Source organism: Hydra vulgaris, chromosome 14 (assembly GCF_038396675.1).
Source record: "Hydra vulgaris chromosome 14, alternate assembly HydraT2T_AEP".
Classification (NCBI taxonomy): Eukaryota; Metazoa; Cnidaria; class Hydrozoa; order Anthoathecata; family Hydridae; genus Hydra; species Hydra vulgaris.
The window spans coordinates 44,425,001-44,452,500 of record NC_088933.1 but is presented as its reverse complement, the minus strand read 5'-3'; the positions used below and the strand labels follow the sequence as shown (position 1 = coordinate 44,452,500).

Below are 27,500 nucleotides of genomic sequence, written 5' to 3'. Positions count from 1 at the left end.
TTCAAAAACTCATCTGAATCATCATTATTCTTATGACAATCAAAGATATTGATAATCACTTTAAAAAATGAACCACTGCCATCCAATGAAATTCTTTTAAAGGCTGACGTTGGATCTAAACCATGTAATTTTAACAAATCAATCTGCAAAAAATCTGATGTATTTTGAACATATACAAGATCTCTTAAAATTGCATACTGTCAACAAACTCACACTTCTGTACATAGTATTAATTTATAATATAATCTTCTAATTCAGAAAGTTGACCAAAAATATTTGGCTATATGGAAAGTTTCCTAAACCTTAATAAATAGAAAAACAAAAGAGTAGCAACCACCTCTTTTTTTTTTCTATTTTACAGCTCTAGCACAACCTGTAATTGCTTAATTATTTCAAGGGAAAGCTGCTGGAAAGAACATATTTTTGCTTTATTTTCTGATGTCCCAGTTGTGACTTTAAAAGGATTTCCTCCTGTAGATAAACAAAAAGTAGATCCATCAATCAAATTTTCTGCAGCCATTTTACTTTTTATGATTGCAGAAGCAACCTAAATATAATTTTTACTAAAATATAACTTTTGTAGGTAGTATTTATGTACTATCACCAAAAGCTTTGTTTTTACCTGCTCAGCTTGAAGAGAACCTAGTAGGAATGCTAATGAAATAATATTAGTCACTGGTGGGTTTACAGTTGAGAGGATAACTAGGTGCAAGATATGTATAGCAAAAAGAACACAAATTAGATTAAGTTTGATTTAGGTAAATTGCATAATAGCAATGCATTTTGATTTCAGAAAAAATTTTTTTTGAAACAATATGTATAATACTATTACATAGTAATGATTTGGTTTGAGTGCCACAACATAAAACCTGGCAGTCTCTGTGGTTCACTGCGATTATGGTGTCCTAAAAACATTTAAAAAAAAAAAAAGTGCGCAATTTTCAAATTGGTTACTAGGTCTATTACGATCAAATGCGTCAGAATTTTTTGATTTAAAAGTTATACCATACCTTTATTTTATTTGCCAGTGAATTTAAGGATCCTTTCACTAAACAGGTGTTATATAGCTGAAGTCACTAAAAAGAAAATCTGAATAGGATATCGTTAGGATTTACCAGACAAACCTTTCAGATAAAAAAGTTGCACTTTAACTTAACTCTTATCCAAATGTCAGTGACAGCTTAAATTACGCACGTTTATCAAGACAAGAATAAATAGTAGTATCATCAGTGAACAATGCCACATCAGATTTAAGAGCTGCTTGGAGATCTTTAATGTAAGTTAAAGTATACAGCCAAGTATAGAACTTTGAGGAAACCCTAAAGTTACAGGATATGAAGAAAAGTGCTGTCTATCGAGGACAACATTTATACGATAATTGGTAAGGAAGGATTCAGCAATCTTAAAGATATTACCTGATACACTGTAAAAAGAGTGCTTATGGAGAAGACCAGCATGCCAAACTTTATCAAAGTCTTTAAAAATGCCGAGAGCAATAGCTTTGACCTTTCTACATCTATATAATGCACAGTAAAACCTATCAGTTATTACTGTTAACAAATCAGCAGTAAAATGAAAAGATCAAAATCCATTTTGATAACCAGAAAGTTATTAGATTTAAGTTGAGAGATGAAGTGTTTGTTAATGAAAGACTCAAAAACCTTTTTTTGATAGTAAGAAGGCTAATGGGATGTTAGTTAGACGAGTCAGATGGCTCTCCAGTTTTTCTCTAATTTTTGAATAATATCAAAAAAATCATGTGGGATTGTTATTAATGGCCAATACTGTATATATATATATATATATATATATATATATATATATATATATATATATATATATATATATATATATATATATATATATATATATATATATATATATATATATATATATATATATATATTTATACATATATATAAATATATATATATATATATATATATTTATACATATATATATATATATATATATATATATATATCAATTAATTTTAATATAATATATTTTAATTATAAAAGATATACATAATAATTTCATTATAGTAAACTTAACATAATGTTTAGTAGTAGCTTAGTTGTAAATCGCTGTTTCCTTTTGAGCTATCAACTCGGCTTTGATTCACATCTAAATCAAAGTGATTTTAGAACCCAAAATACTGTGACACACAACAGGACCCACATTGACAGAAGTAAACTACTATCTCACAACAGGACCCACATTGATAGAAGAAATCTACTAGCTTACCTAGCTGCCTAAATATATATATTTTTTAATTTTATTTTATTATGTAGTTAAAGCATTTATTATTTTCATAACAATAAAGAAAGTTTTTTTTTTATAGATATATCAAGCTATTAATGTGCGTTTAGTTGTTGTTGCAATTGAAATTCAAGAAAACGAAGATTATTTTAGTCGTAATACACATACATATCTAGATGCTTATAATTTTAATGTTTATTTCCATGAAAAAATAAAGAGTAGTTCATCTTTTAAAACTCTAAATTTAGATGGTGGCATCTTTTTTAGGTAAATTTTGCAGTTAATAATAAATTAAATTTTACAGTTAATGAATAAAAAGAAACAGTAATAGTAAATAATAAAAAGTTTTTTCAAGTTTAAAAGTGACAAGTATATAATTAATTATCTTGTATATAATCTTTAATCTTCCATAATTTTTATAAGAAATAAAAACAGGTACATATATATTTTTTAAGTATTTATATATTTTTTAATTTTTATTCACCACCTATTGTATTTATTGTCAATAAACTTAAGCATGTACTTGTTGTCAATAAACTTAAGCATGTAGTTGTTGTCAATAAACTTAAGCATGTACTTGTTGTCAATATTGAAGGTGTAATTAAAATTATGAGAGCTTTAAAACCTTTTTTTTTTTTTAAATAGAATCTTTATAAAAGAAGTTAGAGACATTCTAAAAGCATTTCTGTCTGTCAGCATTAAATATTTTAAATGCACTAATAAGTTCTCTGTATTTATATCCAATTTGGAATTTCAACTGATTCTGCTAGAAGAAAAACCTTTTTAAAAAAATGTTTAATTTGGCTTTTTAAATCACTGAGTTTTCAATGAAATAGAAGTTATAATGAAATAGTGACAAAAATTATATCTTTTCCCCCTATGAGCATACCAATTTTACTGGCAATCCCTAAATAAACTTTTGTTAATTAGTTACATCCAAACTGATCTATAAACCTCAAATCAGTTATTATTAAATCAATTCTAATATAAATTGTCTCCAAAAATTCTTGCATGGAAAAAAAACACAACAGAAAACCGTAAACAAAATAGCAAGTTGTGCTCACCAAAATACAAAGTCGTAAAAAACTGCTCTATCATTCAGCATGCCATTAGCGAAGCTCTTTTTAGGTGTGTCCCACCTATTTGGGTTGAAAACATTATTTGTGTCACATTCTGTAGCCACTATATGTTGGTGTTTATTGCTATTTCAAATAAGTTTGGCACAAACTACTAGCAGCAATTTTGATCTTAAGGCAAAGTTTGGTAGTTTATCAAAATTTATTAAAAAGAATGCTTTTGTTCACAGCATGTTTCAGCACTATTGAAGTATTTATACACAAGCAAATTGTCACTGGATTTTAAAATACTGGTTGATATCAACAAAATCAATAAGTCATAATTACAAATTGCCAGTAATTTTGAAACACTATTATTTCAACCTGAGTCTTTGCCATATCAATTATTAGAGTCTATGTTATTGCCAACACAAACACGTTGGTTGCTTTTTAATTAGATGTTACTTAGTTACCGATTGACTTGAATATTTTATTCTCTACAAGTGTAAGGGTGAAATGTTTTTTTTTTTTCAGTTCAATAAAGTTTCTTGAAAATAATTTGAATTTCTTTTTGTTAAAAAAAAACAAACTAAATTAAATCTTGTTTATTAATAGTTAAAATATTTTATTTTAGTCATGAAGGTGGTGATTATTGGGCAGGAAATGAGTTTCATTTTTGTCAGAATCATTCTGGATTAATTTATCAGGTAACTTTTTTTGATTAAAAAAAAAAACTTAATAAAACTATTAAAGTACTTGATTATAAATTTGTTGAAAATTAAAAAAGAGTTGAATTAATAATTCTCTTTCTTATGCACAGTTTGATTATACAGATTTTCGTATTGGAAGAATAAACTTTTTAATTGGACTTCTCATGGGATTTAAAGATGAGCATGGAACAGGTGCCTTAGTTTTAATTTTCTGTCATAACATTTCAAGTATTTATATATGTTTTAACAATATTATCTTTGTTTTGTCTTTTCCTTTATCTTTCTCCAAAATATTCTACTCATGAAGCTTTATTCAAGTTAAGTTTTAATTTTTTGTCCAATTTTGTTTAGCTTAGAGGTCACTTAAGTAACAAATTTCAAAATAAATTCATTTCTGATCTTTAAAAAATCAAATCTATTCCTAATACTTTGCTTTTTACGCGTACTAATTTACAACAGGAAATTATTTTACAATAAAAAACTACGAGAAATACTAAATTATATTACTAATTTTTATGTTAAAGACCTTTAAAATTTAGAAAATGTAATTAATTTAGAACCCCAAAATGAAACTAAAAAAAATCTAAAAAATAGAATCAAATCAACTGCCCCCGCCCCAGTCTTTGTAACTAAAGATCTTGAACAAAATTTTCAAAGCAAACAGAAAAGTAGATTATTAGTAAAAAAAGTAAAAAAAAAGTGAAAACTAAGATTAGGGATGCAAGCCTAATAAAATTAATAATATTCTTTGAAAAAGTTTTACATTTACTCTAGTGAAAAATACTTAATATTATAAATTTGAAAAACAGTTTAAAATAATACTGGCTTCATTAAATCAATCAATTATATTTAATTTAAAATAAAATTGAAAGTATCATAGATGTTTGAAAATATCATGGATATTTACAAATAGTAATGAATTACAAATCTCAAGTAAATGCGTTGAAAAAATATTTTTATAAATATATTATTAGTTATAGTAATAATGACAATAATAATAATAATTAAAATAAAACTATGATAATAAAAATAATTAATAGTAATAATAATAGCTACAATAGTATTTTAGATGATAGAAGAAGACTATTTAAAGTAATTGAAGGCGATAGTTAAAACTTAGTTAAGGAAACAGGACAAATATAAATTAACCAACAATAATAGCAACAAATAAACTTTTAAAAATTAACAATAATAATAAATAAAAGAACAAAAAAAACAACAACAGTAGAATTAAATCTATTACAATAGATCTGATTCAGTAGATATAACAAAAAACACAACAGTTTATAAAAAATAATGAACTCTTTCTGACCATGCTGTAGAAGTCTAAGCAGGAAATCACTTTAGATACAGAAGCTGGAGTGATACGAATGTCAAGCATTGGATTAACCTGTTTGTTGGCTATGAATGCGATTAGTGGAATTAAGAGATGAGATTGATGAGAAGTTCTTAGCAAACAATTCAGTTTTGTCTTTAGATGAGGTGACAAAACTTGTACAATGCAAGAATAAATATTGTTAAAGATTTTCCAGATATTGGCTAAAGATTTCTACTCATGGGCCATCATAAAGAAAATCTTGGAAAGAGTCCCAGACAGCTGTAAGGCGTACCACAATAGGGGATATTGATGATAAAGAAGAGTGAGATAATAGTTTTAAACCTAACCCTAGAGAGGTCAAACGGTGATCAGAAGCACCTAAGGGTGAAAGTAGAGAAACTGAGCACTAACTAGAATCAGAAACAAGACACAAGTCAAGTAGAGAGGGTAAATGATTAAGGTTGTCTGGAAAGCGAGTTGAAAAGTTAACTATTTGAGAAAGGCAAAAGTTGTGGGCCTTAACACCTGCAGAGTCACTGACACTAGAGCCAAGCCATTTGGTGTGATGAGCTAAAGATGATATGCATTTGATATGTTTAAAGCAATAGCCTTGCTTGCTATCTAATGCAAAGTATAATTTTTATTATTTTTTGACTAACAAGTCAGCTGTTAAACGTATCAGATTCTATTATCACATCTCCCAGGTCTATGTAAATGGACGGCACTGGTTGGTCACTTTTTGCCATCTTTTTGTCAACAATTACAAATTTATTCTTTGTGGCTGGTGAGCCCCAACGTACACCACAATGAAAAAATGGACATTAGGCTATCCTGCTGGATGTGGTTATCGTGCTCAATATCCTAATGACTACACTGACAATTACGCACATGTTCATTTGGAAACTCCACAATGCACGTTGGATGCAGTCTTACCTAATGCAAAATATAATTTTTGTATTATTATGGCTTAGAAGTCAGCTGTAAAATGTATCCATATAAATTTTCTGAGACTAAGTTGTTCTTAACTTTTTAATTAAGACGCAAAGTTTTTTTTATTAAAGACACAAAGACCTTTCTTATAATAGTAAGAAAACTGATCAAGCAATTTTTATAGACCTCAAATTTCAGCTTATTGAAACCACTGGTGCTATTTTCCACAAGGTAAGAAAACAAGATTCATTAAGCATTTGTTGAATAGTGAAGAGAATACTGAAGAACAATTTTAAAAAGATCAGACATTAGTATGAAAGATGCAGGAAATGGAGAAAAGAGCAAAGGAGGTGAAGGAGCAGAAACCTACTTGATAGCATTTTATGAATATGAATTTTCATCAATGTTTTTTTTTTTAATTGTTCACCTTTAATAATATCTTATCAAATCATTCATTTATTTACCTATTCAATATTTAATAATTTATTTACTATTTATTTCTTAGATTGCATGTGTTTAACTGCTAATGGATGTGTTATGCAAACATCCAAGTATGTTAAATTTAGTTATGTTTAATCCTCAAAAAGTATTTTTTATGTAAAAGTTTAACTAATTTTGTAAGTGATTAATAAATTGTTGTTAAATTTAAAGACTTCAATAAATACCTCTAATGGCGATATTGTATGAGTGCTTGATATAATATTATAAGATATAACTTTATCATTATGGCAATTTGTTCTTTTGATTGTTTGATTTTTCTTATTTATTGTTTCAACATTTTAACAATGTTGTTTAGATTTAGAAGAAATGGCTTTTCAAACTGCAATATGGATGTTTTGAATAATAATACGGAAAACTTTAATTGCCTTTCAAACTACCCTTCTACTGTATGTTTTTACAAGTTTTAATTATGTTTCTTAATTTTTAATTCAAAAAATGTTTTTTGTAAATAAATTTATGAATAGGGATTGTCAGACTTCTTAGAAATTCCTAACAAAATTTACAATTTTAGTCAGATTTCGAAGTTTTAAAACTTTTTTATTTTAATCTCTGTTCTTTAAAATATTATTATTATTATACGTCACATTTTTTTTGTAATTATTCTTTATGTTGAATTAAATCATTGAATTATGAATTTAAAAAAAGAAAGGTACTTTTTTTTTTTTTTTTTTCAAACATCTTTGCTTTCAACAAGGCCGCAAGAAACCACTAATTAAAGTTAATCCTAGAAGATGAAGAGTAGATGACTCATCGAGTACATCACCGTTCATAAATAAAGGAAGATTTAAATTATTGTGATAATGATTAGCTGAAAATAATTGAGTTTTATCTGTATTGAATTTCACCAGCCACTGTGAGGCCCATGCTGTAGCAGAAGTGAGATCCTTTTCAAGCTCTAATACCCCCTACAAGCAATCAGAGAGTGTTAGCTTCTTATCACGACAAGAATAAATGGTAAAATTATCAGCAAACAATGCCATCTTAGGTAAATTAAAAAGAGTATAGGACCAAGGATAGAACCTTGAGGAGTCCCTGAAGTGACAGAATAAGAAGGAGAGTGCTGTCCATCAACGACAACTTTTATACTACGATTGGAAAGGAAGGATTTAATAATCTTATAAATGTTGCCAGATACACCATAAGAAGAAAGCTTATGGAGAAGACCAGCATGCCAAACTTTATCAAAAGCTTTTGAAATGTCAAGAGCAATGGCCTTAACCTCTCCACCTTTATCTAATGCATGATAAAACCTATCGGTTATTACTGTTAGCAAATCAGCTGTAGAGAGAAGATCGAAATCCATATTGATGGTCAGTAAGTTATTAGATTCAAGATGAGAAATTAATTGTTTGTTAATTAAAGATTCAAAAACCTTGCTTATGATAGGAATAAGACTAATGGGACGGTAGTTAAGCAAATCAGATTGCTCTCCAGAATTTTTGAAAATTGTTTGTTGGCAATATCAGGTAGAACGCAACTAGTGGAATCAAGAGATAATATTGATGAAAAGTTTTTAGCAAACAATTCAGCTTTATTATTAGGTGAGGTGACAAAGTCTGAACCATACAAGTGAGGTGGAATTAAAAGTTTGACCTTATTATTAATACTATTAAAGATTCTCCAGAATTTACGAGAGCCTAATTTTTTAGATGAGATACGAGATTTCATGACCTGAGAATAGTGGGCTTTGGGGTTAGACAAAACCTTTTTACAATGGTTTCTAGCAGTAATAAACAGACGTCTGTTTTCTGGAGAATTGTTTTGCTGATAAATGTGGAAGTAACGGTCTTGATTGGCAATCGCAGCAGCGCAGTGTGAGGAAAACCATGGAGGAGAGTGAGGCTTGACCTGGAACCGTCGAGAGGGAACAAAAGATTCCATGCCAGCCTGAATCCACAAAGTTATGTTAGAAGCACATTTGCTGACAGGAAGACGAAAGATTTCTACCCAAGGGTCATCACGAAGAAAATCACGGAAAGAATCCCAGTCAGCTTTAAGGTAGTTGTAAAAGGTACGATAATAGGGGAATTCAGGTGATGAAAAAGAATGAGATATTAGTTTTAGAGAGATCAAACTGTGATCTGAAGCACCTAAGGGTTAATGTGAAGAAACTGAGCACTGACTAGGTTCAGAAACAAGTTATAAGTTGAGTAGAGAAGGTAAACGATTCGGGTTGTCTGGAAAGCGAGTTGGAAAGTTGACTATTTGAGTTAGGGATTGAGAAAGGCAAAAGTTGTGGGCTTTAATGCCTGCAGAATCACTGACACTAGAGCCAAGCCATTCAGAGTGGTGAGCATTAAAGTCACCGACAACAACTATATTAGCTGATGGATAAAGAATGAGGACTTGGTCTATATGATCAGAAATAACATCAAAAAGAGTGCAGTCTTGAGATGAAGGAGAGCAATATAGAACAAAGAGAAAGGCGATAGAGTGAAGTGGTGCTAAACGAAAGCACATGAAAAAATAGTCTGTGGATTCAAATCTAGTTTCACGCCAAACAGGTGAATTCTTACGAATGTAAATGCCCAGGCCAAGCATGTGACTATTGGAGTCTTTACAAATTAAAGGAAGATAACCATCAACACTAAGATCGCAAGATGAGACAGCCGAACTCAAATTAGTCTCACAAAGAGCAAGTAGGTCTGGTGATCTTTGCAAGAGATAAGACTCAACAGAAGAAAAGTTACTTCGAAGCCCACGAATATTAGTGAATGATATGTTTAGAGAACTTGGTGATGATGATGGTTTTTTGTGATTTATAGTTTTTGGTACTTTATTCATTTTTAAATTTGTTGAAGAACTTGACTCAAAGCATAGATAGTACTCAGAATACTGTTTATTAGCCCAAGCAATTGTCTTTAATACTATTAATAGACCCTAAGCCTTAACAAAGGGCTCCAAATGTGTCCTCCGCAATGCACACCAAAAGTACAAACAGGGACACCATCCATGAGCAACATGGCACTGTTAATTCTTTGATATTTTTCAGCTGTTAATGGAAATAGCCTCTCTGAGAGCTACCTCAGAGTTTGGGAAACATGACTACCAGCCAGCCTCAGAACCATAAAACTGAGTTTTAGAGCTTTACCCTCATTAGGAGATAATAGAATGAGTTGCTTAGTGATATAAACAGAGATACAAGCAAAATCCATGCTTTGAGTCAAGAAGATTTAGCATTCAACATCCTAAATTGGAAACAATGAATTAAAAGTACATTTACGCCAGCCTAATAGATGAAAAAGGGGTGTGAGGCTGGTCAACAGATAAAATCTATTTACCCCTTTAGTAAGTTTAACTTTTTTAAGTAAGTTAACTTAAGTAAATTTAACTTAATCCTTAAATAAGTTAAGTTAACTTGCAAAGTTCAAGTGAAAAAAAAAATTAATGTGTAAAAACATTTTAACGGTCTAATTGTTTGACAGTTATTATCTTTTGTAAAAGTATATATTTAAATTTGTATTTAAAGAGAACCTTTTAAACATCTAAAAAAACTGAAAGTTTATATATCTGGAATTCTGGATTTATCCAAAATTCCCGTTTAAAATCCAGTTTAAATATCTGGAATAAAATATCTGGAATTCTGGATAAATTCAGAATTCCAGATGTTTAAACTTTTAGTTTTTTTGGATTTACAAAAGGTTTTCTGTAAATACAAATTTAAATAAATTTTTTTGCAACATGTTTTTTAACTTTTTCAGTCAACTCCCAACCAAAAAATAAAAAAGTTTTGAAAAACTTGAGAAAGCATTACATTTTTTCAAGATTGAGAACATGTAAGTTGTAGTTAAGAAATTGTAATATGTAATTGAGAAACACAACATGTAACTTAAATTTTGTAATAAGTAACTGAGAAGCACATGTAATTTAGAAAACATAACATGTAATTGAGAAATACAAAATTTAGTTTTGAAATTGAGAATACATCCACTTCTAAAACAACCTGATCCAATTTATCCGAATTGATTGCGCAAAATACATACAATCGAACAAGTTGAAAAAAAAACTTTACATTTTATCTTCACCACTAACAGAAAAATATGCTGAGCAAAATGACAACCAGGTGACTTTTGCATAAACTTTAGGTATCAAATATAAGGCAGCACTCAATTGGGTTTGCAGCAAAAAGCCGAATTTCAATGGAATAGGCGGTTTTAAGCAAAAAAAAATTGACTGAATATCAAATTGATAAAACGTTAACATTGATTGAAAGTGATTGTCAATTGACTTTGATGACAAAGACAATGTTATATAAGCGTCAGCACTACAAAAATTACACGTTACCTCAAAGGCAGATTTTTTCATTAAAAATAGTGCACTGTAGCTTTCTACAATAAAAAGTAATGAAAAAAAACAACAAAAAAAAGCTGATTATGTTTGGAGCGTCAATAAACATCACAAATGGTCATCAAATTGTCACAAACATCACAAATGGTCATCAAATTGAAATAACTTTTGAGCATTTTTTTTTTGTAGAAAAATGCAAGGACATGTCAGACTATGTAGAAGAGCATTAATGAAAATACTTGCCTCTAATGTTGTCATTGTAGAAACTTGCAGAGGATTATTGTGTCATCTACTAAATTTCATTCTCGTGTTACTCGTCATTTAATTAAGTTTCATCTTTTTACTGTAACTGTTTCTAAGTGCTAAAAAAAATCTTATTTATCTAGTTTTTCCTCGAACATCAGTTCTTTGGAATTGGCTCCCTACATCTTGTTTTCTAGAATGAATAGCTCTAGAATAGTTCAAAACCCACCCAAGTGTTCCAGTGACAAAAAAATATTTACAATCGAGCCTGAGCCCAACAGATACAACAACAGAGTTCTAGGGAAGTATAGATGAACAGCCCCATCAGAAATTTGGACTATAACAAGACAGCACCCTATAGGAGTGGTAGAATGGGGTGGCCTTTGTTTAGATGGCTCCAAAACTCCACTTTTCTTTGTTCCCAAATTTGTCAAGATGAACCAAACAACTTATGTTGACCAAGGTCAAGGTCAAGATTAAGAGTTTCAAGGCCAAGGTCTACACAAACATTTTCAAGACCAAAGACTTCAATTTTTGCCTTAGATTAAGGGCAATTATTAACAAAACTGTAAGTAGTAAGTGCTGTGACAATAAAACCACATTTTGTAAAAATAAACCAAGGTTATGCGCAAAATTCAATGCATTCAATAAGAAAATATGTTGTTTTTTTATAGCCAAAACAATCAAGGCCAAGGCTAAAATTTTCAAGACCAAGCCAACACTTTAAAAGCCAAGACCAAAGCCAAGACCTTAATTTTTGGGCTTAAGCCAAGGCCAAGGACTAATAACTCTTGACAAATATGGAGAAACTTGACAAATTTCTTAGAATCTACAAAAAACTCGGTTTATAAATTTTTTTGAAGAAATAATAATAAGATGAAAAATGAAAAGATAATAATGGGAAAAAAGAAGATGCAAATTGATGAGGTTAAATCTTAAACATATTTAAGACTTGAATTAAACAATAACTTAAAGAATGATACTCTCCTGGGAAAAAATAAATTTCACATAGGCTATTTTTTCCACAAGAATATATTCACTCGAAATTAATCCAAAAATGAAAATTTAATTATACAAGATATACTGCCGACCAATTTTATATTATGGAACTGAATGTTTAACTTTATGTAAAAAAGAAATAAAAAATCTACAAACAACTGAATCAATTTCAATTAAAGGTATATTCTTGGTATCAGCAGAAGAACAAAATTGACACAGATATTTAATATATTTAAATAAAATAGTTCAAATAAATAGAAAGAACAAACAGAAAAACTGAAATTACAAATGGCTTTTTTTTTCAAAGATTATTATAGACTATATATATAATATAACTAATGAAATTTTAATTAAAATCAGTTGTAACACGAAAAAAGAAAAAATAATAAATAGAAATTATTCGAACATCATCACTGAAATATATAACAAATCCAAAATCTATTCAAATAATGGGATCAACAAAAACGAATTTTATATTATTAAAATGAACCAAAATATTAAAATAATGCTTAAACAAATGATAAAAGATAAACAAAAATAATTTAAGCTATCTAATTGAACAAAAAGACAACTTCATCAGTGTGAACTTCATCAGCAATGAAGCTGTTAGACTAATTAATTCAAGCTTTTTAATAGAGTATTACAGACAGATTTTGACACTAGTTTTGTTAGTAAATTTGTTAACATCGCCTACAATGATATTAATTGATATTTGAAATAAATGAATGAATATGGATTTTTGTTTTATTTTGGATAATGATAAAAATAATTTATGTTTAGTTAAAAAATTTTTTATACCCTTTTATAAAAATCTTTTTTGATTTGCTCTTTTGAAAAGCACTTTGGAAAAACTTGTGGCAATGGAATTCGTGAAGATGGTGAACTATGTGATTGTGGAACTTTAGAGGTTTTTTATTATTCATTTTTTCTCTTTTTTTGTTGTTGTTGTGTTTGTTACAAAAACAATTAGTTACAGTTTATTTTGTTCATGTATTTTATATATACATTTTTGATTTACTTTTTTTGGACTATTGTTACATATTTTTACGTGTTTTGTTATTTACTATTGTTATTAAGTGTTATTGTTATTCATTTTTGTTATTCACAGGTAATTTTTTGATTTGTAAATTAATAAACTTTATTATTTAGGAATTGCCAAAAAAACACCTTTTTTACCATAGATTTGACTTGGAGAGCTAAAATTTTGACTGGAAGATACACTATGATAATGATTTCACTTTTTCACATTTTATATTTCAAAAATATTTTGAGACACCTTATGTGCTTTCACAAAAATACCATTAAAAAATCTCTCTACACCTTCTTTGAAATATCGGTTTTTTAAACTATTTTTAAAAGATCCTTTGTAAGAAGATTTTAAATTTTATCAAAAAATATTTTGCCACTCAAAAACTTAGAAAAAAATGTTTTACACTTATAATAACTTTTTTTATTTTTTGACCCAATTATTTAACTTGTAAATAATAGGGTCAAAAAATAAAAATGTTTTTTATAAGTTTGCAATTATTTTTATATCATGTCAACCTAGAGGAAAATGTGTTCAGGAAATTGACTAAAATTCTAAAACAGCTTCAAATAATTCTAAAAAAACATGATGTAATTTTTCTTGATTTTTGACTTACTTAGAAATACAAATTAGTAATAATAAAGAGCATATCTACCAATTAAAAGCACAATTTCTTAAAAAAATGTTTTTTTAATGCACAGTTTAAAATTTTCAAAATCACTAAAATCATCTTTCCCAATTCAAAGTTTTCCAATTCAAATTCCCAATCTAAATTCCTAAAGTCAAGTTATTTACTTTTGATAACTTTAAAAGATGTCTAAAAAAAAATTTTAGGTTGGTATATGAGATTTTATTTTATTGCTCAATCATCAAGTTGTCACTGCAGTGGTTTTGAAATTTAACATTTTAAAAATTTTTTAAATGTTAAAACCACTGCAGTGAAAATATGTTGGCACTCTGTTAGTCCTCTGATGAATAGTTTAAACACATATGTTGACACTCTGTCAATCCTCTGATAGTTTAAACAATTAAAAACATTTTGATTATTGTTTTGTATTTTTTCTGTTTTGAAATTGTTTTGAAATTGTTTTGAAATTGTTTTGAAATTGTTTTTGATAATTTTAACTATTTTTTACTTTGAAATAATAAAACTATTTTTTGACTACTGAGTAAGATTTTGATAAAATAAACTTGTTAAGAATGTTTATAGTCACCTTAAGACCTAAAATTTTTTTTTTACACATTAAATAATTTAAACCCAAGGAAGTTGGGTTTCTTCAGGAAATAGTGAAAGCATAGCTCATAGTATTGAAACAATAAGTTTATTTAAAATAACAAAATAAGTATTTGAAACATTAAATTAGGTTATTTTCTTTACACATTTGGAATCAGCATCCTTAAATTTTAGGTCCTAGTTTTTAGCCTATTTCTAATACAGATGTGTAATGCACAATTATTGATTATTATAGAAGTGTAATACATTAAAATTGATTACTACAGATGTGTCAAAGAAATGAAGATCATTGCTGTGAACCAGGAAATTGTGTTTTGAAAGTCGATGCACAATGCAGTCATAAAAGCAACCCTGACTGCTGTCAGCCTAATTGTTATGTAAGTATTTTATTTTAATTTATTTAAAGTTCTGTCAGGCTAAATATGTGTAGAGTAGGGATGGCTCTTTTACTTACATGAGTTTTACTTACATTTTTTTACTCACATGAGTAAGTAAATTTTTATGAAAAACTAAATTACAAATATATAGTTTTAAACATTCAAATTTAATTTACATTTGGGTAAAAGTAATTACTTTTTATGAAATAATTTTTACTTAATAATGTAAATTTTTTTTACTTTGAAAAGTGTAATGTAAATGAACATCAAAAAGTAATTTACTTTTACATGTAAAAGGAAGTCACATAAAAAGCTGTTTACTTTTACATTTTAAAAGTTAATTACTTTTTCTTAAAAGTTAAACACTTTTCTTTAAAAAGCAGTATGGTTTTTAAAGAATGTGTTCTTTTAATCACTGCATTCTCATTAAACACAATAAACTAAGCAGCTGGTACAGTTATCAAAAGCTATCAATTTGTTTTTGGTAATTTTTTAATTTGAAAAAATTTAAACTAGATGTTATTTACATTAGTTATTCAGAAGTGTAAAAATTAAATTTTTAATTTGTTTAAAAGACTGTCTGGTTTATTGTTCTTGCTTTGGATTCTTTTATTCAGCATCCTAATCAAAATTAAAGTTTTTTTTGGAAAAGAATTCACAAATTCACTTGAATAATTGTTGTCTGGAAAATAATAATGAAAATTATTCTGTTTCAGACAACTATTTTATGAGTAGGATTGGACACCAACGCTACTGAAATGAAGGTTATTGGGTTGCTCACAACCTTTAGTAAAAGGTTGACCGGCTTTTCTTACCATCTTTTTTTAGAAACTCAATAAAAGATTATATCTGATAAACACCTTTTTTATCAAATAAATTGTATTAGATAGTTTACATGGCTTAAATTTTTAAAAATCTGTTTTAGCAGTTGATGTCTCCATGGATACCAAACATGTTATATTGCATCATATTACTATTGCAAAATATTTTATCAAAAAAGAAAACACAAAATAAAAAAAGCTTAAATAAAAGTACTCTCTAATGGAAGGGTAACATACGCCCTATCCTATAAAACTTTTACAATATTGTAAACTTTTTTACAAAATTGTAAAAAAAACAATTTAGTTATGTCAAAATTATGTAGTTACATTGTAAAATTTAAGATGAAAATGAAATTGGCTTTTTTATGTAAAATCTAAATATAGATCTCGCAAAAGTATTTTTAAATTGCGCGCTAATTTAACTTTGAACAGTAACTTTAAAACAAGATATTGATTTAATGAACTAAATTAGGGGAGTTTTTTAAAAATTTAATGATCTATTTTTAAAACATATTTTATTAAAAAATTTGCATCATTTCTGCAATGATAAAAACATTTAAATGATTCTTTTTTTTTTTTGAATTAAATTTTTATTTACAGATAAATAAGATAAAAACCTTAAGACAAGCAATAATTAAAAGTAATTAACGTTTTTACATTAGTGCAGTCGGTTGATGCTTTTTTACGTAACAATATTTCACTGCCGGACACCAACAAATCCTTTTGCACAACTTAAGTTTATATATTCCTGTATGTAAAACAATCGAGACACAAACCGTTAAGCGAATAAAATTGGTTAAATTGGTCTTTAAAGATAAGAAAGATTTGTGTCTTGTTGACGCCATTATATTACGTCACGGTCGTAGTAATAACCAAATTCGGACGAATAACGGACGAATAAATAAAAACATGGCACGTTGTTAATGATTGAACTTTGCAATGACATCGCAAACGGTGGACACTTTTTATTAACAACTATAAATAATTTTTTAAAGAGTGAAAAAAGAAAAAGAAAAATCAATAAATCAGGAGATATTTTGCTTTAGTTTTTCAAAAATATAATCAATTATAAAGAAAAAACGAAATATCTAAAAAGAAGAAAAAAGAACGAACTATTTGAAAGGATATAAAATAAACTACAAAAGTAACGAAAATAATAATAAACAAAAAAAAGTTTAAAAATGAATGAAAAAGGAAAGAAAACATTCGAAAATTTGGGAAAACTCGGCATAACAAGATTTTATATTGTTTTTACTTTTTTCATATTTCGTTAGTTATTCATTTCATATTATGATTTATTTTAAGGTAGTTTTATTTAGCTATGCAATGATGTTTTCCGTTATGTAATGATATTTTCTTTTCTTTAGTTTTTAGTATATGTAGTGCATATAGCTTTACTTATTATTTGTTGCTAATCATTAAAATCATTTGCTAGTTATTTACTCCATCATGTTAGTTTTATAAAGTGTTTCTTTTTTTCTTTCTATGTTTTATGAATTATTTATTGTTACTAGTTTGCTTGATTACATTATTATGCTTTGTACTTTTTTAGCGGTAGCTTTGTTTGTAATGTTTATCCCTTTTTTTGGTTTTTGTTTTTCACAGTGTTTTTCTGTTTTTGTTTTTTTTGTTTATTGTGTTATTGTGTTATTGTACAATATATTATGGTTTTCATATTTTAACAATTATGATTAACATATTTACTAAATCTATATAATTTTTTTAGTAGTAGTCGTTTTTATGTCATCGTTAATTGTTACGTTTTGTCAATTTTTTACTGTTTGTAACTGTAGCTATGTATGTATAAATGATTATTGTATAAAACGTAATATTGATTTATTTTATTTATTGTAATTACTGTATTACTATTATTATTATTATTACTATTAATAATATAATTATTAATATTACCAAGATTATTTGTATATATGTAAATTATTTTTTTAAGGTATTTACTTGTATGCTCTGTATGTTGTATTACTCTGTATGCTTATTTCGTGATGCGCTTTTCATTTCTTTCAGTTTTAATAACAATCATGTCTACCAGTAAAAGAAGAAAAATAGAGCTTGTTGATGTCACACAATTTCCTGAGGTACTTGTTCCTGTGCGTGATATCAATTGGGAATTGTGCATTTTGTGTCAGCGTGTTTCACCGGAACCTCTTATAATTCCCAAAGAGGCAGGTTATAAAACTCTAAGTGAAAACTTGATCGAGTTCGATAATCATGAAGCTTTGCCACCAACTATTCGCTTGGATAAAATAAGTGATGGAAAGGAGTTATTGCACGCATTAATTGTTAATAAGGCAAAGTACCACAAGCTTTGCCGAAACAAGTACGACTCTCAGAAACTGCAGAGAATCATTGAGAGAAACCAAAATGTGCAAGATGATTCTGAAAACGCCCAGAGCTCTGCTAGGTGCATGCGATCCTCATGTAAAGCAGTTGACATAAAAAGTTGTTGTTTGTTTTGTGATGGTGAATCTGTGACAGGCAACCCCTTAGTACAGGCAAGCACAAAAGAAATTGGCCCAAAAGTGTATGCTCTAGCCATTGAAATGCAGGACACAAATCTGCTTAACAAAATAGCAAACCAAGATTTCATAGCACTCGAAGTCAAATATCATAAAGACTGTTACAGGGGATTTCTCAACAGAGCCCGCAGTCATGAGCGCTCCTTTAGCAATGATGAACACAATCTCTATCGATTGACTTATGGCTCTGTCATTGCGGAATTGGTTAGTTACATGGAAGAGATGTTTATATATGGTACATCATCCCCTGTTTTTAAGCTGTCTGACATCAATAAACTTTGTGCAGATCGTATGTCGAGTCTCGGAGTTCAGTCTGAGTCTATCAACCGAACTAGACTGAAGGACGATTTAATTTCCTTAGTTCCTGGTTTGAGGGAAGACAAGTGTGGTAAAGAAGTCATCTTAAGCTTTGAGCCAGATGTGGGTAATGCCATACGTGATGCTTGCAACTTCAACGATATGTCGGACGGTATTTGCATTGCTCAGGCAGCTGGTATTCTCCGTAGAGATATGTTTAGAGAGTTTCCCAAATTCAGCGGCTCGCTTATAGGCGACTTTGGATCTCGTGATTGTGTGCCACCTTCCCTTGTAAATTTTGTTAATACTCTTTTAGGAGGCTACAATATCGACAATGGTTCACCTGCTTCCGCACCCGAGCAGGAAGCTGCTTATTCCATTGCACAGTTAATTCGATTTAATAGTGTAAAGCGTAGCAGAGCCAACAGACCTCAACAAATACGTCATCAAGCAAACCAAGAAACTCCATTGGCCGTGTACCTTGGTTTGATGATCCATAACTGCACTCGGAAAAGATCAGTTGTCGACAAATTGAATTCTCTAGGTTTAAGTATTTCATATGACCGAGTTCAAGAAATTGAATCAAGTTTGACTAATGAAAAGTGCAAATTTTATGAGCAAATAGGTCATGTGATACCAAGTTGCCTGTCTGAAGGTGTTTTTACAACAGCTGCGATAGACAATATTGATCACAATCCATCTTCAACTACATCTAACGATTCATTCCACGGCTCTAGCGTCACAATTATTCAGCATCCGGATACTCCCCATTCAAATTCAAAATCCACTTCAGATGGACTCCTTTGGTCTAGGAAAATCAATAGCAAATTGCCGGATACATACACCACTCTCCCTGCAACGAATAATGTTGTTTCCGAACCACTAATGACCACCGTGAATGCATCACCTATTGCTAGTGATCCAATAACCATTGAGCAGTTGACACCTTGGCTAAATTCTGTGCAGGAGTCTGTGTATAACACATCAACAAATAAAACTTCATTCGCTGCTTTCCATGCGGAAAGAAATATGCATCCAGCAACCTTTCCATGTCATAACATACTATTGCCATTGCTAACAGATCACATTCAGTCTCCAGCAACAGTACGCCATTTGATGGATGTAATAATAAAAATAACGAGTGCTGTCAATAACAAACAAGGTGCTGTTATAACTGGTGATCAGCCCGTGTACGCAGTTGCAAAGTATATACAATGGAAGTTTCCGGATGTTTATGGAGAGGATAAAATAGTCATTATGATGGGTGGACTCCATATTGAAATGGCCATTCAAAACATGATTGGAAAGTGGTTGAAGGGCAGTGGTTGGACTGAAATGTTCATAAAAGCAGAGGTTGCTAGCATTGGAAGGAGTGAGTCGCTGCTTAAATCGTCGCACATAAAGAGAACAAGATATGCGCACGAAGTGAGCCTGGCATCTCTTTTCATTCTTCGTGATGAGGCGTATAAGCTAGATTGTAAGGACTTTGTTGAGTCATTGGAAGAGTGGATTTCCAGGAAAAGCAACGAATCTAATCAGTTTCTTTATTGGCAAACCGTTATGGAGTTGGAGAGCCTGCTACTGAGTTTTGTGCGCAGTATTCGCGAATCAAACTTCGAGGAGTACGTGCGAATGCTAAAGCAGATTGCTCCGTGGTTCTTCGCACTTGATCTAACTAATTACTCTCGCTGGTTGCCGGTTTTCATCAAAACCTTGGAAGAGCTACCTGTCCGACACCCTTATGTGTTTGAGGAATTCAAAAAGGGCCACTTCACAAGTAGGAAAACTAACGCGGACTTCTCTGCCATGTCTGATGACCAGCTTCATGAACAGAACAACAAATTGATCAAGAGTGACGGAGGAGCAATCAATGTACTTCATAACGAAACTGCTCTTCTTAAGTGGATGGTGGCTGGTCCAGAAATTTCTCGAATGATTAATGAGTTTGAGAATGAAGTTCGCAGTTCCACTTCTTTGGGTTATCAACACCGTCGCCATCATGAAGACAGAAATAGTTTTCAGACTCGTTATCTTCATCACGTGTCTGAAGTGGTGAAATCTATGCGCGATGATGGGAATCCTTTTGCGGAGCAGTTACTGCAGACAGCAGACAACCATAAGATTATAATGTCCAATTCAGCCGAAAAAACTGTTCAAGAAGCCAAGATCACAGGGCAACAGCAATACAACGAGTACGTAGCTGACCGTCTTGTGTCCAGACAAAAGTCAATTCATGAGCCTTTGAAAAGAAACAAATTTGAATTGTTCCACAGTTTGAAAATTCCAGGTTCCAAACATAAAACTAAAATCGCTGATCTTAAACATGACTCCAACTACTTTTGTAAAATGTATGTAGCAAGTCAAAATCGTGTTAGTGATATAGAGGATTTCTTTTCACACGAAAACAACCGTTATCCGCCGTCAATTTCTGAATTCGGAAGGAAGCGTAAGGCCACCAGCAAATCAGATGTCCTCATTTGTTTGGAACAGTATGGTAGCGAGAAACAACAAGACTTCAACCTTGACTATAAGGTTTCTGCTCTGATTGTTGATGGTGCAGCACTCGTACACATGCTTCACCCGAGATCGTCAAAGACATTCTCTGACTACTGCGAAAATGTGATTGGACCATTCGTGGACAGACTTCTGAGATCCGTGCAGCGCCTTGACATTGTTTTTGATCGGTATGTCCCAAAAAGCTTGAAGTCCGAAACACGGGAAGATCGTGGATCAGGGCAACGCATAAACGTCACAATGGGTACACTTATTCCAAAAAAGTTTGACAAATTCCTATCTGTGGACTTCAATAAGACGCAACTGTTCGGCCTTATTTCCAGATTCGTTTTAACGCAATCCGTAGTTGGAAAAGTTATTGTTTGTACCATTGAAGAAACTGCATGTGCCAGTCAACAAGATTTAGATGTATCGTCCATATCTCCTTGTAGTGCTGAAGAGGCAGATGGCCGTCTTTTGCTCCATGCTAATCATGCACTGAAAAATGGCAACTTAACTATAACTATACGCACTGTGGACTCCGATGTGGTCGTTATAGCTCTCTCTGTGTTTAGCCAGATGATTGGAGTGAAAGAGTTGTGGATTGATTTTGGAGTTGGAAAAGGAAGACGAATGATAGGAGTTCACCATCTACATCAACACATTCCAGATGGTGTATCGTCAAATTTACCATTCTTCCATGCCTTCACCGGATGTGACACAGTATCAACATTCTGTGGGATTGGAAAACGAACGGCATGGAAAGCGTGGATGAACTACCGAGTAGTTGATGCTGCATTTCACAATCTTTCCACGTCAGACTTAAAAAATGATGTCTTAACTGATACGGCAATGAAGGCCATTGAGCGATTTGTAGTATTGATGTACGATCGATCATCAACCGCTGCTGGCGTAAACGAATGCCGCCGTATACTCTACACCATAAAGAATAGAGCAATTGAAAACATTCCGCCGACTGCAGACGCTCTTCTGCAGCACACAAAGAGAGCAGCACTGCAGGCACACTTATGGAAACAATGCTTGTCTGCTGTTACTCCAGGATATTTACCCACTGAATGGGGATGGAAAGATACTGCTGATGAGTGCTATACACCACTTTGGTGCACTCTGCCGGAGATTTCTCGACATTGCCAGGAACTGATTCGTTGTTCGTGCAAAACTGAGTGTAAAAACTGTTCATGTAAACGACATGGTTTACCATGCACTAAGCTGTGTGCATGTAACGGCTATTGTTACAAAGAAACAAATGGTGATTCATATGAAGAACTAGAAGTTGAAGAAGACCCGGAATTCGACCATGTTCTCCAGATCTCCTTCCATGACGAATTGTAATCCAAAAGTGTATTGTAATTATGTAAATACGTAAATGTATGTAAATATGTAAATATGAGTTTCTTGTTACATCATCGAACAAGACGGCGTTTATTTTAAGTGGATGTCACTACTAGTTCTAAAGTTATGACCATTTAAAAACTTTCAAGATGGCCGATGGCAGCCATCTTGAAATTTCAAAACATTGATTTCAGTCAGTTTTATGTAACTTTTCTCTTAGAACAAATCGATGTTTATTTGAAGTGGATATCACTACTAGTTCTACAGTTATGACCATTTAAATACATTCAAAATGGCCGCCATTGGCCATTTTGAATAATTCATCTGTAAAACGATTCCAGATGCATAACAAGTTTGTGTCTCGCTATTTTTTTGTTGCTCATACCGTCCACTATCACTATGCAAAGTTACACGCTGGTGTCCAGAAGTGAAATGTTTTTATGATAGCCAGCTGCACTACATCAAAATAAGTAAAAGAGTCATTCCTAGTGTAGAGTAATTGATTTAAAAATTCAACAAACAATCCACATTTACGTGATAATTTACTGATTCTCGGTCAAAATTGTTTTTATTCATTGAAATAGCTATGCCTAAAATTTTAGTTTATAACTTATTTGGCCTCCGAACATGTATGGTATATTTTATTTAAACACACAATATCTGTATTTATACTTTCCACGCAAAAATTATTAATTTATGAGATAGTTTATAAGAATTTGTTTATAATATTAATGTCAATATATAGCTAATTGCGCAAAATAAAATCAACTCTGCAAACAGACACTGAATAATTTACAACAGTATTCACATAATTGATAGAATAAAATTTTACATAGTTTTTTTAAAAATGCATAAAATTTGTAATAAAACCATCTTATATTCTTCTATGATTAACTCTTACCTCCAATCTTTCTTGAAAACTATATATCAATTCAATTGCAAAATTAGCATCTGCCAAGGTTGCATCTCTTTATCATTCTCGTCTCTTTCTTACTCAGGATTCTATTCTTCATCTTTGTGGGTCTTCCAAAGATATCCTTTCTCTTTTAAATAAGGTGCAAAAACGCATCGTAAACATAGTTGACCTGCTCTTGTAGCCAACCTCAAACCATTATCATATTGTTGTAATGTTGTTTCTCTTTCTTTTTTCTATAAATACTATAATGGGCACTGCTCTAATGAGCTAGCGTCACATGTGTCATCTACTAAAATTCATTCTCATATTACTTGTCATTTAATTAAGTCTCATTCTTTTACTGTGACTGTTCCTAAGTGCTCCGAAAATTCTTATTTGTCTGCTTTTTTTCATCAACCATCAGTTCTTTAGAATTCGCTCCTTTCACCTTGTTTTCCTAATTTGCAATCTTTTAAGTCGTCAATCAATCAATATCAATCAATAATTTATTTCTGAATTAAGATTTTACATTCAAGGATGTTTACAAACAGTAAATTTACCAATATAAAGTAAGCACCTACTAATGTTAATAATATCTAATTAAAAAAAATATAATGCTAATTTTATTTACGATGTTAATAATAATAATAATAATAATAATAATAATAATAATAATAATAATAATAATAATAATAATAATAATAATAATAATAATGATAATAATAATAATAACAATAACAATAATAATAATAATAACAATAATAATAGTAATAATAACAACAATATTAATATTATTTATAACAGTTGAAAGTAGTTAATAATAGTAATGTAAATATTTATAAAAATAACAATAAACAATTGTAATAACAACAAAATATATAATAGAAAATTAAAAAAAAAAAATACTTAAGACAACAAATTGATTATATAAATTATAAACATTGATTACATATATACGTCTATGAATCGTTTTCTTGCTCTATAAACTTCATCTTTTTCCCTCCAGTAACTTCCTACTCTAATAGTAGTTGCTTGCAGCCTTGTTGGAAGTGAAGATGTCAAGTATATATATATATATGTATATATATATATATATATATATATATATATATATATATATATATATATATATTATATATATATATATATATATATATATATATATATATATATATATATATATATATATAATTAATTAGTAAAAAACACTTATCTAACTTTTATCTTCGACTTGAAGTTTCACCATTGCTGGATCATCAGGAAGAGTTACTAAATCTCAAAAAAAATTCAATTTATAGAAAAAAATATTTTACAGGAAGTTATATATTATTATAAAAAAATTTTAATTACTATATTTTTTTGTTAACGGGAAGTTACAGAAAGTAATTATGAAATAATTTTCTTTGGAATGGGGATAGTTTAATTTGGTCATTTGTTTTTATAATTTTTTAAGAGGTATTTATTTTCGTGCCTACATTTAGAAATTAATTCAGATTTTTTATTTAATAAATTTTCTTGATTCAAATGAGTAATTATTTCAAATTTTTCTTGCAAACATAGCATACATTTTTTGGAAATGTTATTATAGGCAGGGGCAGATTTTAGAATAGACCATTGTAAATTAAAATTTTTATTTTTTTCTTTTAAATTCCAAATATATTTTGACAGCATAGTCTCTTTTAAATATTTTTTGTGTTTAAACGATTGTTTGTGGTTGGCATAACGTTTTTTCCATTCCCCCTCGGTTAAGCCAATATATTGTTTATCAGGGTTGTTTTGTGAGTAAACAATGCACTTGTAAATTAGATTTTTCGAAAGGCATTTTCCATTTAGAGGGCAATCTATTTTTTGTTTACAATTACAATAATCAGTGTTTTTTTCTTTTATATGTTCATTTTTATTAATTAACGCGTAGTTGTGGCCTTTTATAATTCTTGCTAAATTTTTTGTACAACTATAACTTACTTTAATGGTATTTCTGTTAAAAATCTTATGTAATTTATTAGAGGGAGGAAAATGTTTGTTTACTAATTTTAAAAAAATTTTACCAATATTTGTTGAAACATTTTTGCTGTACGGGGGGTTGAACCAAATTATGTTTCTATTTCTATTACGCTTTTTTGCAATTTTCTTTTCAAATTTTAGCTCGAAATTTTGAAAGCCACTTTTTTTAAGGGCATCTTCATAAACGCGTTTAGAGGAGTTAAAAATATTTTCATTAGAAGAGTTTTGGTTTAGCCTATTGTTAATTGAAATTGGAATTTGTTTTAGAATTTGAGGGGGATGGTTCGAATTTACATTAATATACAATAATTTGTCATTAGGTTTTTTGTAGGGCTTATAGGAACTTTCTGAGAGGTTAAATGTGACATCAAGAAAGTTCACTATTTTTAAATTTATATTTATTTCAATTAGGAAGCCAATATTTTTAAAAACTTTAATAATATCTTTTCTAATTTTATCGAGTTGTGGCCCTGATTTTTTATGCATTATTATTAAACCGTTGTCGCGATAAAGACCTAATTGATTAATTTGGATTATTTTAGCAAGGGTATTTAAAATATATAAACCTACAAATTCGCAAATTTCTGCTCCGTCGTAACTTCCCATTGTTACATCAAAGCATTCGTGCGTGGTTTTTTTCTTCCACGTTTCCTTATCAAAATAGAGTAAATTTTTTCTGCAGTGCTTAATTATACGGATAGTGTCCTCAGTAATTTCTAAATGGGATTTTCCAAATTCTATTGTTTTATCTAAAATTTCTGCTGTAATTGAGGGGTAAAAATCAATAATATCAAATTGTATAAATGTGCATTCATTTTTATTGTTAATTTTAGAAAACCAATCTATAACATCAGTGGTATTTTTCTACTGATGTAAACCTAATTTTTTCCAAATAGAGTTATTAATTTTGTCTAGTTTTATTTTACTAACGTGCCCTAGTTCACTTTTTGAAGGTACTAGTAGCCTACAAGGGAGTTTATTTTGAAAATTTGGTTTGTGATCTTTTAGCGAAACAAACGCTTGCGCTGGTGCAACTGATTCAATTCTCGCATTTAAATTAATATTTTTGGCGATGTTTTGAGCTTCTAAATTAATGGCGTTTTCCAAGTTTTTTGGTGCTTTTGTATAATTACTAGAAATATTATCGCGCAGTATTTTTTGATGAGTTTCTGGGGTAATTTGGTAAATGTTACTTGTTTTGTCAGCAAAAACTAAAATATTAGGGTTCAATTTTCCCCATTCCCCAACTACCCCCATTCCAAAGAAAATTATTTCATAATTACTTTCTGTAACTTCCCGTTAACAAAAAAATATAGTAATTAAAAATTTTTTATAATAATTTATAACTTCCTGTAAAATATTTTTTTCTATAAATTGAATTTTTTTTGAGATTTAGTAACTCTTCCTGATGATCCAGCAATGGTGAAACTTCAAATCGAAGATAAAAGTTAGATAAGTGTTTTTTACTAATTAATTATTGCTCTGTTCTTTAAGAACATTGAGCACTCTATTTGTAAAATACACTAACATAATTTACATATATGTATATATATATATATATATATATATATATATATATATATATATATATATATATATATTTATATATATATATATATATTTATATATATATATATATATATTTATATATATATATATATATATATATATATATATATATATATATATATATATATATATATGTATATATATATATATAATATCATTATTTTACATAACTCAGTTAAATATATATATATATATATATATATATATATATATATATATATATATATATATATATATATATATATATATATATATAATCTAAAAAACCATACCCCCTAAATTTGGGGCAAATATATAAAAAATGAGCCTCACAAAGTTTGAGCGCTGTCCGTTCACTTTTGATCCCCCCTCAACCTAATAATTTAGGGGTAAATTGACCGAAAAGTAGTCGTTTTCGGGCGTCTTGAGGGAGGGGCAATTTTTTTTTTTTTCAAATTTTTTTTTTTCTGCTATATATATATATAGGCCTATAATTTTTTGTTTAAAAATATATGGTTTTTTCCTTACTTCTCAAAAATCTATGTTTGGTGATATTGAAAATCATGAAAATTGGTATTTTTTAAAATAAATTTTCTGTTATGCCTAATGTTA

At 29.5% G+C, this 27,500-nt stretch overlaps 2 protein-coding genes across 2 annotated transcripts in view; both read left to right on the top strand.

Annotated features, from left to right (window-relative positions):
* The window catches only part of LOC105845168 (adhesion G protein-coupled receptor L4), a 99,179-nt gene that overhangs the window by 14,019 nt on the left and 57,660 nt on the right, over positions 1–27,500 (top strand). The window contains exons 6-12 of the mRNA XM_065818142.1: positions 2,345–2,529; positions 3,952–4,024; positions 4,138–4,219; positions 6,781–6,826; positions 7,072–7,162; positions 13,144–13,212; positions 14,833–14,943. Coding sequence (XP_065674214.1) covers positions 2,345–2,529; positions 3,952–4,024; positions 4,138–4,219; positions 6,781–6,826; positions 7,072–7,162; positions 13,144–13,212; positions 14,833–14,943 — 657 coding nt within the window. The remainder of the gene's footprint in view (positions 1–2,344; positions 2,530–3,951; positions 4,025–4,137; positions 4,220–6,780; positions 6,827–7,071; positions 7,163–13,143; positions 13,213–14,832; positions 14,944–27,500) is intronic.
* Positions 16,690–22,496, top strand: LOC136090531 (uncharacterized). Its single transcript, XM_065817296.1, has 2 exons — positions 16,690–17,069; positions 17,787–22,496. The coding sequence occupies exon 2, from the start codon at positions 17,801–17,803 to the stop codon at positions 22,439–22,441; it is 4,641 nt and encodes a 1,546-aa protein (XP_065673368.1). The 5' UTR covers positions 16,690–17,069; positions 17,787–17,800; the 3' UTR covers positions 22,442–22,496.

Excerpts from the sequence above, each read along its gene's own strand:
- LOC136090531 (XM_065817296.1), top strand. The coding sequence starts at position 17,801 with ATGTCTACCAGTAAAAGAAGAAAAATAGAGCTTGTTGATGTCACACAA.